The sequence below is a fragment of the Anomaloglossus baeobatrachus genome, chromosome 7, assembly GCF_048569485.1.
Source record: "Anomaloglossus baeobatrachus isolate aAnoBae1 chromosome 7, aAnoBae1.hap1, whole genome shotgun sequence".
NCBI classification, from domain to species: Eukaryota; Metazoa; Chordata; class Amphibia; order Anura; family Aromobatidae; genus Anomaloglossus; species Anomaloglossus baeobatrachus.
Genome location: NC_134359.1, coordinates 291,642,678 through 291,657,494, shown reverse-complemented (window position 1 = coordinate 291,657,494; position 14,817 = coordinate 291,642,678). Strand labels below are relative to the sequence as shown.

General features: G+C 49.0%; 2 protein-coding genes across 9 annotated transcripts in view; one reads left to right on the top strand and one right to left on the bottom strand.

Annotated features, from left to right (window-relative positions):
• The window catches only part of LOC142246427 (syntaxin-binding protein 4-like), a 73,524-nt gene extending 65,733 nt beyond the window's left edge, over positions 1-7,791 (top strand). For both annotated transcript variants that reach the window (XM_075319479.1, XM_075319478.1), the window contains exons 16-22: positions 2,598-2,663; positions 2,744-2,935; positions 3,033-3,143; positions 5,168-5,217; positions 5,329-5,435; positions 5,535-5,592; positions 7,201-7,791. In XM_075319479.1, coding sequence (XP_075175594.1) covers positions 2,598-2,663; positions 2,744-2,935; positions 3,033-3,143; positions 5,168-5,217; positions 5,329-5,435; positions 5,535-5,592; positions 7,201-7,363 — 747 coding nt within the window. In that variant the 3' untranslated portion in view covers positions 7,364-7,791. The remainder of the gene's footprint in view (positions 1-2,597; positions 2,664-2,743; positions 2,936-3,032; positions 3,144-5,167; positions 5,218-5,328; positions 5,436-5,534; positions 5,593-7,200) is intronic.
• Positions 7,792-11,679: 3,888 nt separating this feature from the next.
• The window catches only part of SEC14L5 (SEC14 like lipid binding 5), a 56,363-nt gene continuing 53,225 nt past the window's right edge, over positions 11,680-14,817 (bottom strand). For all 7 annotated transcript variants that reach the window (XM_075318425.1, XM_075318421.1, XM_075318419.1 and 4 more), the window contains exons 15-17: positions 12,921-13,169; positions 12,531-12,697; positions 11,680-12,333 (exon numbers count right to left, since the gene is read on the bottom strand). In XM_075318425.1, coding sequence (XP_075174540.1) covers positions 12,231-12,333; positions 12,531-12,697; positions 12,921-13,169 — 519 coding nt within the window. In that variant the 3' untranslated portion in view covers positions 11,680-12,230. The remainder of the gene's footprint in view (positions 12,334-12,530; positions 12,698-12,920; positions 13,170-14,817) is intronic.

The following is a 14,817-nucleotide window of genomic DNA, read 5'->3' as shown; positions in this document are numbered from 1 at the left end:
TGCCATTAGTCAAACAGCAGTCCCTTCATCTGGCGGTGCGCTCTCTGCTGAGGCCCCGCCGTTATTCCCTCAGGCGTCTGATGCAGGTGCTGGGTCAGATGGTGGCGTCCATGGAGGCTGTTCCCTTTGCCCAATTCCATCTGCGCCCCCTGCAGCTGGACATTCTCCGCTGTTGGGACAAGCGGACTTCCTCCTTACAGAGGTTAGTGGCTCTGTCGCCATAGACCAGGAGATCTCTTCAGCGGTGGCTTCGGCCCCTCTCTCTGTCTCAGGGACGCTCCTTCCTGGCTCCGTCCTGGGTGGTCCTCACCACGGATGCCAGTCTATCCGGCTGGGGAGCAGTATGTCTCCACCACCGAGCACAGGGCACTTGGACTCCGTCCGAGTCAGCCCTCTCGATCAATGTGCTGGAAACCAGAGCCGTGCTCCTGGCTCTCCTAGCTTTTCACCACCTATTGGCGGGCAAGCACATCCGAGTCCAGTCAGACAACGCGACAGCGGTTGCCTACATCAATCACCAAGGCGGGACACGCAGCCGCCTGGCAATGTTGGAGGTACAACGCATCCTTCAATGGGCGGAGGACTCCAAGTCCACCATATCCGCAGTCCACATACCAGGCGTGGAAATCTGGGAAGCAGATTATCTCAGCCGTCAAGCCGTGGACAGTGGCGAGTGGTCCCTGCATCCGACAGTATTTCAGTCAATCTGCCGCAAGTGGGGCACTCCGGACGTGGACCTAATGGCATCCCGTCACAACAACAAGGTTCCGATTTACGTGGCTCGCTCCCACGATCCTCAGGCCTTCGCAGCGGACACTCTGGTTCAAGACTGGTCCCAGTTTCGCCTGTCCTACGTGTTTCCCCCTCTAGCTCTCTTGCCCAGAGTTCTGCGCAAGATCAGAATGGAGGGCCATCGAGTCATACTCATTGCTCCAGACTGGCCCAGGCGAGCTTGGTACCCAGACCTGCTCCATCTGTCCGTAGAGGTGCCGTGGCATCTTCCAGACCGTCCAGACCTTCTCTCACAAGGTCCGTTTTTCCGCCGGAATTCTGCGGCTCTCAGATTGACGGCGTGGCTCTTGAGTCCTGGATCTTGACGACTTCTGGTATCCCATCTGAAGTCATCTCCACGATGACTCGGGCCCGTAAGTCTTCCTCTGCCAAGATCTATCACAGGACTTGGAAAATGTTCCTGTCCTGGTGTCGTTCTTCTGGCCATTCTCCTTGGCCTTTTTCCTTGCCGACCCTTCTGTCCTTTCTACAGTCCGGTCTGCAGCTGGGACTATCCCTCAACTCTCTCAAGGGACAGGTCTCGGCTCTGTCAGTGTTGTTCCAGCGGCGTATCGCCCGGCTGGCTCAGGTCCGCACATTCATGCAAGGTGCGTCTCACATCATTCCGCCTTACCGGCGGCCCTTGGATCCCTGGGACCTCAATTTGGTTCTCACGGCTTTGCAGAAACCCCCCTTTGAACCTCTTAGGGAGGTTTCTTTGTTTCGTCTTTCACAGAAAGTGGCCTTTCTAGTGGCCATAACTTCCCTCAGGAGAGTCTCTGATTTAGCTGCTCTCTCTTTGGAGTCACCTTTTTTGGTTTTTCATCAAGACAAGGTGGTTCTCCGTCCGACTCCGGACTTTCTTCCTAAGGTGGTCTCTCCTTTCCACCTTAACCAGGACATTACCCTACCTTCCTTTTGTCCGGCTCCTGTTCATCGCTTTGAAAAAGCGTTGCATACTTTGGATCTGGTGCGTGCGCTCCGGATCTATGTGTCTCGCACCGCTGTTCTTAGGCGGTGCACCTCTCTTTTTGTGCTAACCACAGGTCGGCGTAAGGGCCTCTTGGCTTCTAAGCCGACCTTAGCTCGCTGGATTAGGTCGGCCATATCCGATGCCTACCAGTGTACTCAGGTGCCTCCCCCGCCGGGGATCAAGGCACACTCGACCAGAGCTGTCGGTGCCTCTTGGGCTTTCAGGCACCAGGCTACGGCTCAGCAAGTCTATCAGGCTGCCACTTGGGCTAGTCTGCATACCTTTTCAAAGCACTACCAAGTGCATGCTCATGCTTCGGCAGATGCGAGCTTGGGCAGACGCATCCTTCAGGCGGCTGTCGCCCATTTGTGAAGTTAGGCTCCGCCTACTTCTCAGTTTTCTGTTTATTCCCACCCATGGACAGCTTTAGAACGTCCCATGGTCTGGGTCTCCCATAAGGAACGATAAAGAAAGATAGAATTTTGTTACTTACCGTAAATTCTTTTTCTTATAGTTCCGTATTGGGAGACCCAGCACCCTCCCTGTTGCCTGTTGGCAGTTTTCTTGTTCCGCGTGTTATCACCGGCTGTTGTCGTGGACAGAGGCTCCGGTTGTTCCGGTTCTTGCTCTGTTTTTACTTGTGGGTGGCTATTCTCCTTCAGCTTTTGCACTAAACTGGCTAGATCTGGTTTCTCCAGGGGGTGTATAGGCTCAGAGGGAGGAGCTACACTTTTTAGTGTAGTACTTTGTGTGTCCTCTGGAGGCAGAAGCTAAACACCCAATGTCTGGGTCTCCCAATACGGAACTATAAGAAAAAGAATTTACGGTAACTAACAAAATTCTCTTTTTTCAGGTTTTACTACGAGAGGCGGAAAATAGTAAAAAAGAAGCAGAAGAAGATCTTCAGAAGATCAGCCAGGTAGGTGCAGAGACCCCACCCCGATGGGCTCCGGGACCACACCACAGAAAATGTCAGGAGCTCTCCTCCGTCTGTTACAGAAAGTGACGGGACTTCTGTCCGAGAACCGATGTCTCCAGAACAAGCTGCAGATGGCGGAGCTGGCGCAGCGGCAGGCACACAGCGCGGAGCACGACTACGAGGAGGTCATCCACCTGCTGGAGGCCGAGATCTCAGAACTCAAGAGCCAGATGTCCGGGAAGAAGAAGCTGATGGCCATAGAGGTCCAAGAGGTGAGGAACCAGGAACACCAGGATCCAGCCCATGCGATTCCACCAGTGCGTCTGCGGAGGGCGCCGGCGAGCTGATCAGTGTCCTCTGTCCCTCCAGGGTATGGACCTGAACAGACGGTTGTCGCTGTCTGACTGTCAGCTGCGGAAATCAGAGGTGACGCGCAAACATCTGGAGGTGTCCAACAAGAAGCTGCTGAACTTCGTACAGGTGAGCACCTCCCTGCCGGGAACACCGCGACACACCCGGGAAAGAGGTGTCCTCCCCAACGTACGGCTCCCGAGAGGGGAGAAGGGGGATGCAGCTGCAGAATCTTACCTGCTCATTCCGTTTACTTCTCCAGCTCTATAGCCCGTTTACAGGTCTACGTCCCACATTCTGTTTCCTGATCCTATTTCTGATTATGTCGACTAATCTTGTTTCCAGATTCTGTTTGCTTGTTCCATGGCCGATTCTCTTCCTGATCATATTCACTGATTCATTGTCCTGATTATATTCACTGATCCTGTTTACTGATCCTGTACAGGTCCCATTTCTAGAACTTATTTATTCATCCTGTTTCCTGACCACATTTCTTGATCCAAATTCACATTATTTTTTACTAATCCTCTTTACGTGTCCCGTTTCCTGATCTTCTTTTCTCTACCATTCACTGATTGTGTAGTCATCCTGTTTCCTGATCTTCTTTCTGATCCCATACACTGATTCAGTATAGTCATCTTGTCTCCTTCCTGATCCTGTTCATTAATTATGATTACTTTTCCTATTTACTGATCCTGTTACGGTTCTAGTTTTCAAACTGTGTTCATTGATCCTGTTTCCTTATCCTATTTTTAGATTCTGTGTAGTCATCCTGTTTCCTGATCTTTCTGATCCTATTAAGTGATCGTCTTTCTGATCCCGTTTCCTGATCTCATTTCTCCTGATCTTTCTGATCCCATTTTCTGATTCTGTGTAACCATCCTGTTTCCTGATCTTCTTTCTGATCCTGTTTCCTGATTTCATTTCCTGATTTCATTTCCTGATCTCTTTTCCGATCCAGTTTTGTGATTGTATAATCATCCTGTTTCCTGATCTTCTTTCTGATCCAGTTTCCTGATCCTGTGTAGTCATCCTGTTTCCTGATCTTATTTCTTATCCAGTTTCCTGATCTCCTTTCTGATCCCATTTCCTGATCCTATTTTCTGATTCTGTGTAATTGTCCTGTTTCCTGATCTTCCTTCCTATCCCATTTCCTGATCTTCTTTCTGATCCCGTTTCCTGATTTCTTGCTGATCCCATTTCCTGATCCCGTTTTGTGATTGTGTAGTCATCCTGTTTCCTGATCTTATTTCTTATCCAGTTTCCTGATTCTGTGCAGTTATCCTGATTCGCTTTCCCATCCTGTTTCCTGATCTCATTTCTGACCCATTTTCCTGAATCCATTTTCTGATTCTGTGTAATTATCCAGTTTCCTGATCTTACTGATCCTGTTTCCTGATCTTACTGATCCTGTTTCCTGATCTCATTTCTGATCCCGTTTCCTGATCTCACTTCTGATCCTGTTTCCTGATCCCGTTTTGTGATTGTGTAGTCATCCTGTTTCCTGATCTTATTTCTTATCCAGTTTGCCGATTCTCTTTCCATTCCAGTTTCCTGATTCAGTAAACTCAACTGGTCTCCTGATCCTGTTCATTAATTCTGATTACTTTTCCTGTTTACTGATCCCATTTACAGGTCTAGGTTTTTGACTATTTATGGATTCTCTTTCCTTAACCTATTTCAGATTACACTTCCTTGTCTTTTTATTATTATTTCTATTCACTAATTCCTTAGTCATCCTGTTTCCTGATCTTATCTTGCCAGTTTCCTGGTTGTCACCTCTCCTGATCCTATTTCAGATTGTTTAGTAATCCAGTTTCCTAATCCTGTTTACTGATCTTAATTCCATCCCGATCACTGATTGTTTAGTCATCTTATTCACTGATCCATTTTACCCATCCTGTTTACTGATCTAGTTTCCAAACTTCCTTCAGTCATCCTGTTTCCTGATCCTATTTGCGAGCACTAATCCCAGCTCCTCCTTTTTACTTCTCCCACTTCCTGATCCTTTTTTTTCCCTTATCCCTTTTCCTGCTCCTGTTTCCGAGCATGCATACTAATCCCGCCTCCTCCTGTTTACTGATCCTGTAATTTGCATCTTTTATTAGAATGATTTTTCTTCTAACTCTTTATATTTTTCTCTCCTTCCAAAGAAAATGCAGAAGATATTATCCACTTCCCTCCAGCTCGATGCCGAGAAGGGGTAAGATCATTTTTGGAATTTTTTTTTTATCACCATCGCGAACTAGGCTCCGCCCACAGCCGCCGTTCTATATACAGGCGCTTCTCCTTTAAGTGATGCGGTCTCTTTTAGGTCGGAGGATGTAGAGGACGGTCCGGACGAGCGTCCTCTGAACGTGTGCCTGCCCTCCGCCCGGACGCTGGTCACAGAAGTCACCGATATCCTAGAGTCGTGTACGGGTGAGTTATACGGCACTGAGGGGCAACGACGCCCCCCGGGGGTAGCTCCTAGACATGGCAGTGCCTCTATATATGACCCATGTCCTGCTCTCATTGCAGCCTGTCCCTTCTCCTGCGGCGATTTTCACAAGTACAACCAAACATCATATCAACCGGGGTGAGTGCTGCCACGTCCCTATGAAAGCTCTGATGGGAAACTCAATCACATATCAGTTTTGCACACCCAGCATGCACATTGGTATCTCCTATAGTAAAAGTCCCTATGATAGTTCTGATGGAAAAATCTAAATAATATATGCATTTTTACAAAAAAATGAAGATTTAGATGCCAGACTACAAGAGCAGCATAAGAAAAGTCCCTATGATAGTTCTATCGGGAAATTGCTAATCAGACATGTACCATTCTGTGACACCATGCACATAGGTCTATAGGAATGGACTTATTCTACTAGCAGCTTGAAAGGGCCCCATGACAGTTCTGATGGGAAATACATAATAATTTTGCATGTCCAACATGGAGACTCCATCCATGTAAATCGTCCAGAGGATCAAAAGTCCCTATGACAGTTCTGATGGGAAATTCCCAATCCTACAAGGTCACCTATTCCATGATATCACGTATATACCATGAGGAGCAAAAGTCCCTATGACAGTTCTGCTGGGAAATTCCCAATCCTACAAGGTCACCTATTCCATGATATCACGTATATACCATGAGGAGCAAAAGTCCCTATGACAGTTCTGATGGGAAATTCCCAATCCTACAAGGTCACCTATTCCATGATATCACGTATATACCATGAGGAGCAAAAGTCCCTATGACAGTTCTGCTGGGAAATTACTAATCCTACAAGGTCACCTATTCCATGATATCACGTCTATACCATGAGGGGCAAAAGTCCCTATGACAGTTCTGCTGGGAAATTCCTATATATATATATATATATATATATATATATTATACACACACCATGAGGAGCAAAAGTCCCTATGACAGTTCTGATGGGAAAGTCCCAATCCTACAAGGTCACCTATTCCATGATATCACGTATATACCATGAGGAGCAAAAGTCCCTATGATAGTTCTGATGGGAAAGTCCCAATCCTACAAGGTCACCTATTCCATATCACGTATATACCATGAGGAGCAAAAGTCCCTATGACAGTTCTGCTGGGAAATTACTAATCCTACAAGGTCACCTATTCCATGATATCACGTATATACCATGAGGGGCAAAAGTCCCTATGACAGTTCTGCTGGGAAATTCCTATATATATATTATACACACACCATGAGGAGCAAAAGTCCCTATGACAATCCTGCTGGGAAATTCCTAGTCATACAAGGTCACCTTATTCCATGATGATATGTATATACCATGATGAGCAAAAGTCCCTATGACAGTTCTGATGGGAAATTTCTAATTAATCCTACAAGGTCACCTTATTCCATGATGATATGTATATAGCATGAGGCGCAAAAGTCCCTATGACAGTTCTGCTGGGAAATTCCTAATCCTACAAGGTCACCTATTCCATATCATGTATATACCATGAGGAGCAAAAGTCCCTATGATAGTTCTGCTGGGAAATTCCTAATCATACAAGGTCACCTATTTCATGATATCTTGTATATACCATAAGGAGCAAAAGTCCCTATGACAGTGCTGATGTGACAATGCCAGTGATATATTTGTTCTATTTCACGGGGGTCCTGCCATTGTTTTGGACATCAGCGAATCACATTCTGTTTTTTGTTCCGCAGACCCTCCAGCCGAAAAGTGAGCTGGCCCACCCAGCCGTCCCCCCTATCCACCCACAACCTGAGCCGCAGTGAAGAAGTTCTGTACACCGCCAAAAGGTCGAATGATCAACCAAAAGCGCCGCACGGGACCGGCTGCACCGGCCCTGCCAATGATGGACGATGAAGGGGACTGGACACGCGCCACAGCCAAAGGCGATCTGTCCGCAGCCCCATAAAACCAAAGAAGTCCCCAGGGAAGCCAAGTGACAACCAAAGTGGCTGCCAAACGGGGTGGTCACCCAGCTTTCCTGGCGAGGGTTATCCAAGGACTTGGGATTCCTTGATTTTAGGGGGCCGTCATTGGAGGCAGACACATAGACCGTGAACTATCACCCTCATCATCTTCTGATCCTGGGACAAGCTTCTTCTCTGCACCAGGATCCAGATACTATAACCCACAATAGCGCAATAACTGTAGTCACACGATTCCTCCGTCCTGCAGGACTGTGCAGCCACATGACTATCCCCTCCATCATCCGGGACCACCCATGTGCACACGGAGAGCAAACCAAGGGAAATCCATCTCTTGTCTATATTTATCTTTCTATCAATTCCTTGTAAATAAATCATCTAACATGAAAACCTTCAAGTGTTGTCAGTCATTTGGGTTTATCAGAAAGGTTATGTCCAATTGAAACCCTTTAAGAATGCACTCCCGTTTTGTGTATACAGCCCCCATGCCAACCTATGTGCATTAGACTGATGCAGCTCCTGTTTCATGCTTACAGGCTAATGAGAAAACTCTGTAGTCAGGGAACACCCACTGAGCTCTGATCCTGCAGCTCCACAAGCAGAGAACACCCACTGAGCTCTGATCCTGCAGCTCCACAAGCAGAGAACACCCACTGAGCTCTGATCCTGCAGCTCCACAAGCAGGGAACACCCACTGAGCTCTGATCCTGCAGCTCCACAAGCAGAGAACACCCACTGAGCTCTAATCCTGCAGCTCCACAAGCAGGGACCATCCACTGAGCTCTGAACCTGCAGCTCCACAAGCAGAGATCACCCACTGAGCTCTGAACCTGCAGCTCCACAAGCAGAGAACACCCACTGAGCTCTGATCCTGCAGCTCCACAAGCAGAGATCACCCACTGAGCTCTGATCCTGCAGCTCCACAAGCAGAGAACACCCACTGAGCTCTGATCCTGCAGCTCCACAAGCAGAGATCACCCACTGAGCTCTGATCCTGCAGCTCCACAAGCAGAGAACACCCACTGAGCTCTAATCCTGCAGCTCCACAAGCAGGAATCACCCACTGAGCTCTGATCCTGCAGCTCCACAAGCAGGGAACACCCACTGAGCTCTGAACCTGCAGCTCCACAAGCAGAGAACACCCACTGAGCTCTGAACGTGCAGCTCCACAAGCAGGGAACACCCACTGAGCTCTGAACGTGCAGCTCCACAAGCAGGGAACACCCACTGAGCTCTGAATGTGCAGCTCCACAAGCAGAGAACACCCACTGAGCTCTGATCCTGCAGCTCCACAAGCAGGGAACACCCACTGAGCTCTGAATATGCAGCTCCACAAGCAGGGAACACCCACTGAGCTCTGAATATGCAGCTCCACAAGCAGGGAACACCCACTGAGCACTGATCCTGCAGCTCCACAAGCAGGGAACACCCACTGAGCTCTGAATATGCAGCTCCACAAGCAGAGAACACCCACTGAGCTCTGATCCTGCAGCTCCACAAGCAGGGAACACCCACTGAGCTCTGAATATGCAGCTCCACAAGCAGAGAACACCCACTGAGCTCTGATCCTGCAGCTCCACAAGCAGAGAACACCCACTGAGCTCTGATCCTGCAGCTCCACAAGCAGGGAACACCCACTGAGCTCTGATCCTGCAGCTCCACAAGCAGAGAACACCCACTGAGCTCTAATCCTGCAGCTCCACAAGCAGGGACCATCCACTGAGCTCTGAACCTGCAGCTCCACAAGCAGAGATCACCCACTGAGCTCTGAACCTGCAGCTCCACAAGCAGAGAACACCCACTGAGCTCTGAACCTGCAGCTCCACAAGCAGAGATCACCCACTGAGCTCTGATCCTGCAGCTCCACAAGCAGAGAACACCCACTGAGCTCTGATCCTGCAGCTCCACAAGCAGAGATCACCCACTGAGCTCTGATCCTGCAGCTCCACAAGCAGAGAACACCCACTGAGCTCTAATCCTGCAGCTCCACAAGCAGGGACCATCCACTGAGCTCTGAACCTGCAGCTCCACAAGCAGAGATCACCCACTGAGCTCTGAACCTGCAGCTCCACAAGCAGAGAACACCCACTGAGCTCTGAACCTGCAGCTCCACAAGCAGAGATCACCCACTGAGCTCTGATCCTGCAGCTCCACAAGCAGAGAACACCCACTGAGCTCTGATCCTGCAGCTCCACAAGCAGAGATCACCCACTGAGCTCTGATCCTGCAGCTCCACAAGCAGAGAACACCCACTGAGCTCTAATCCTGCAGCTCCACAAGCAGGAATCACCCACTGAGCTCTGATCCTGCAGCTCCACAAGCAGGGAACACCCACTGAGCTCTGAACCTGCAGCTCCACAAGCAGAGAACACCCACTGAGCTCTGAACGTGCAGCTCCACAAGCAGGGAACACCCACTGAGCTCTGAACGTGCAGCTCCACAAGCAGGGAACACCCACTGAGCTCTGAACGTGCAGCTCCACAAGCAGGGAACACCCACTGAGCTCTGAATGTGCAGCTCCACAAGCAGAGAACACCCACTGAGCTCTGATCCTGCAGCTCCACAAGCAGGGAACACCCACTGAGCTCTGAATATGCAGCTCCACAAGCAGGGAACACCCACTGAGCTCTGAATATGCAGCTCCACAAGCAGGGAACACCCACTGAGCACTGATCCTGCAGCTCCACAAGCAGGGAACACCCACTGAGCTCTGAATATGCAGCTCCACAAGCAGAGAACACCCACTGAGCTCTGATCCTGCAGCTCCACAAGCAGGGAACACCCACTGAGCTCTGAATATGCAGCTCCACAAGCAGAGAACACCCACTGAGCTCTGATCCTGCAGCTCCACAAGCAGGGAACACCCACTGAGCTCTGAATATGCAGCTCCACAAGCAGGGAACACCCACTGAGCTCTGATCCTGCAGCTCCACAAGCAGGGAACACCCACTGAGCTCTGAACCTGCAGCTCCACAAGCAGAGAACACCCACTGAGCTCTGATCCTGCAGCTACACAAGCAGGGAACATCCACTGAGCTCTGAACGTGCAGCTCCACAAGCAGGGAACACCCACTGAGCTCTGAACGTGCAGCTCCACAAGCAGGGAACACCCACTGAGCGCTGATCCTGCAGCTCCACAAGCAGAGAACACCCACTGAGCTCTGATCCTGCAGCTCCACAAGCAGGGAACACCCACTGAGCTCTGATCCTGCAGCTCCACAAGCAGGGAACACCCACTGAGCTCTGATCCTGCAGCTCCACAAGCAGGGAACACCCACTGAGCTCTGAACCTGCAGCTCCACAAGCAGAGAACACCCACTGAGCTCTGATCCTGCAGCTCCACAAGCAGGGAACACCCACTGAGCTCTGATCCTGCAGCTCCACAAGCAGGGAACACCCACTGAGCTCTGATCCTGCAGCTCCACAAGCAGGGAACACCCACTGAGCTCTGATCCTGCAGCTCCACAAGCAGGGAACACCCACTGAGCTCTGAACCTGCAGCTCCACAAGCAGAGAACACCCACTGAGCTCTGAACGTGCAGCTCCACAAGCAGGGAACACCCACTGAGCTCTGAACGTGCAGCTCCACAAGCAGGGAACACCCACTGAGCTCTGAACGTGCAGCTCCACAAGCAGGGAACACCCACTGAGCTCTGAATGTGCAGCTCCACAAGCAGAGAACACCCACTGAGCTCTGATCCTGCAGCTCCACAAGCAGGGAACACCCACTGAGCTCTGAATATGCAGCTCCACAAGCAGGGAACACCCACTGAGCTCTGAATATGCAGCTCCACAAGCAGGGAACACCCACTGAGCACTGATCCTGCAGCTCCACAAGCAGGGAACACCCACTGAGCTCTGAATATGCAGCTCCACAAGCAGAGAACACCCACTGAGCTCTGATCCTGCAGCTCCACAAGCAGGGAACACCCACTGAGCTCTGAATATGCAGCTCCACAAGCAGGGAACACCCACTGAGCTCTGATCCTGCAGCTCCACAAGCAGGGAACACCCACTGAGCACTGATCCTGCAGCTCCACAAGCAGAGAACACCCACTGAGCTCTGATCCTGCAGCTCCACAAGCAGGGAACACCCACTGAGCTCTGAATCTGCAGCTCCACAAGCATTTACACTAAGTTGCTAGGGTCAGGAAGTGTTATCATGGGGACACAGAAAAGATCTTACATAGATGCATGAATTCAGACGTAGGTTTAACCCTTTCATGCACAGAAGACAGGACACGAGGCAACAATCTAGCAAGAGTTTATTTCATTATGAAACAAATCGGCCTGAGCTGAGTCAGCAAATAAGTTAATAAGTCAATAAAAGGCAAACGTGTTTAGAAAGTGCTGGTCGTGCAGGGGGGGCTCGGGACCACCGGGCCTGTCACCCCACACTTCATAGCCCTGTAACATCTCACCACACTGCATCTCTTTAAGACTCTCCTCTTCTCCTCTTTTAGGGATCATGTAAAGTCTCTCTGGTGGCGGCCCCCGACGCAAGGTGGCGGCCCCCGACGCAAGGTGGCGGCCCCCGATACAGCGCAGCCGCTCATAGATCACTCCTGTATATTTGGTTTTGATGAACGGAACAATGATGACCCCCGGAGGAAGTCAATGAGGTCTCGTGTCTCCGAATACTCGATCAGTATGACCTGTAGGTGGCGGGTTATCCTCTCTTAAGGTGCCGCCGCATGTCCAGGCGGCACAATCCCGGGCGGAGGAACCACCGGTAATACGGCCAACAGGGGCCTATGGTCCAAGTGCTAAGGAGATCGGGGTCTCCCTCTCCCCTGATGTTATCTGGAGATCAATGAGCTACTGTGAGACTTATTGGAAGAGTTGGTGACCCCACTGAGCTGGGAGAAGCCGCTGCACGACTCCAGGCTGGACATGGAGCCCCTGAGGAGGATGAAACAAAGATTATTCACTGACAGCAAGCAGAGATCCTGAAAACTGGGAGATTTCTGTACATAAAACCCAACTCTGTGCAGAGATCCCCCATGTATAGAGTTAGAAAAGTAATGTCTGCTGAGCCGCAATACCACACACCACCTGAGGACAGGAGTGGCGCTGTTGTGCTAAAAGGAGCCAATTACCTGAAGTCTTCTGACGCCAGAACCTCGAAGTAATACATGACTTTACACTTGTGACCGGATCCCTGCAGAGAGGCCAGGACGTCGTCCACCCGGGCTATGCTGGAGCCGGGGCTGTGCATCTTCCACTGGAGGAGGTAGAAGCCGGGCCAGCGAGTCACATGAGAGCCCTGCGGAAACATGGAGGAGTCTGGGTAAGAAGGAATATACCTGTGTGCTGTATCCTGCAGGGGGCCAGGGATTGCTGGGAGTTGTAGTGCTGCAGCAGCTGGGGAGGCGGAGCTACAGGATCATTGCTTTATCTGGTGATCATAGAAGGTGTGCTGCGCTGACATCTAGTGGTCACATGCAGTAATGCACCTGGCAGCCAATAAGCCACAAATCCTGACCCACCTGGATGCTCTCCCCTTCCCGGCAGACCAGAGGCGCCTCCACCCTCCTGTAATCCACCCCCAGGACCCAGCTCTTGTCTATGAGCTGCACGTTGTTGCTGGCGGCGGTGGTCGTTGTGCCGGAGGCTGGGTCCTTCTGTCGGACCTCCGGCGCCCGCTTAGAATGGAAGAGGCCGAACACCACGTCTCCGCGGAGGACGTCAAAGTCCCAGGTGATCACCGACTCCACCTCCAGGATTTCAGCCGTTATCTGCGGGGACCCAGGAGACAGACGTGAGGTTCGGGGCATCCGGCGACTACTCTCATCAGTGTGGTACAGATGCTGCACAGCGGTATTATACATGCAGGCTATGGCGGCATTATTCGTGTAAGATTGTGAATGCTCCATTATAAAGGCAGCGTATGGCTGTATTATTTATGCAATGTAAGCCAGTAGTATGACGGCACTATTGTATGGGCACTGCATGGCGGTATTATTCAGGTCATGTACGTATTAAGTAGGCACTATTGCAGTATTTATAGGCACTGCATTTGCATTATTTTGGTCATATAAGTGTTATTTGGTTACTATGACAGTGTTATATGGGCACTGCATGGTTGTATTATTTAGGCCATGTTAGATTTAGTATTATATATGCACATTATGGCAGTATTATATGGGCACTGCATGGCTGTATTGTTTAGGTCCTATATGTATTATTTGGGTACTATGTGACCGTATTATTTGGGCACTGCATGGTTGTATTATTTAGGACAAGTTAGTATTATGGGGCACATTATGGTAGGATTATGTGGGCAGTGCATGGTTGTATTATTTAGGCCATGTTAGTATTATTTGGGCACATTATGGCAGTATTATATGAGCACTGTATGGTTTTATTATTTTGCTCATATAAGTATTATTTGGTTACTATGGGATAGTATTACATGGGCACTGCATGGTTGTATTATTTAGGCCATGTTAGATTTAGTATTATATATGCACATTATGGCAGTATTATATGGGCACTGCATGGTTGTATTATTTAGGACAAGTTAGTATTATGGGGCACATTATGGTAGGATTATGTGGGCAGTGCATGGTTGTATTATTTAGGCCATGTTAGTATTATTTGGGCACATTATGGCAGTATTATATGAGCACTGTATGGTTTTATTATTTTGCTCATATAAGTATTATTTGGTTACTATGGGATAGTATTACATGGGCACTGCATGGTTGTATTATTTAGGCCATGTTAGATTTAGTATTATATATGCACATTATGGCAGTATTATATGGGCACTACATAGCTGTATTATGTGGGCACTGTATGGTTGTATTATTTAGGACATGGTAGTATTATATACTGTAGACACATTATGGTTATTATATAGGCAATGCATGATTGTATTATTTAGGCCATGTTAGTATTATGTGATCACATTATGGTAGTATTACATGTGCACTGCATGGCTGTATTATTTAGGTCCTATAAGTATTATTTGGGTACTATGTGACCGTATTATTTGTGCACTGCATGGTTGTGTTATTTAGGACATGTTGGTATTATGTAGGCACATTATGGTAGTATTATACGGGCACTGCATGGTTGTATTATTTAGGACAAGTTAGTATTATGGGGGTACATTATGATAGGATTATGTGGGCACTGTATGGTTGTATTATTTAGGACATGGTAGTATTATATAGGCACATTATGGCAGTATTATATAAGCACTGTATGGTTTTATTATTTTGGTCATATAAGTATTATTTGGTTACTATGGGACAGTATTACCGTACATGGGCACTGCATGGTTGTATTATTTAGGCTAAGTATTATGTAGGCACATTATGGCAGTATTATACGGGTACTGAATGTGTTATGGTATCTAGCCTCTATAGAAGGATAGAT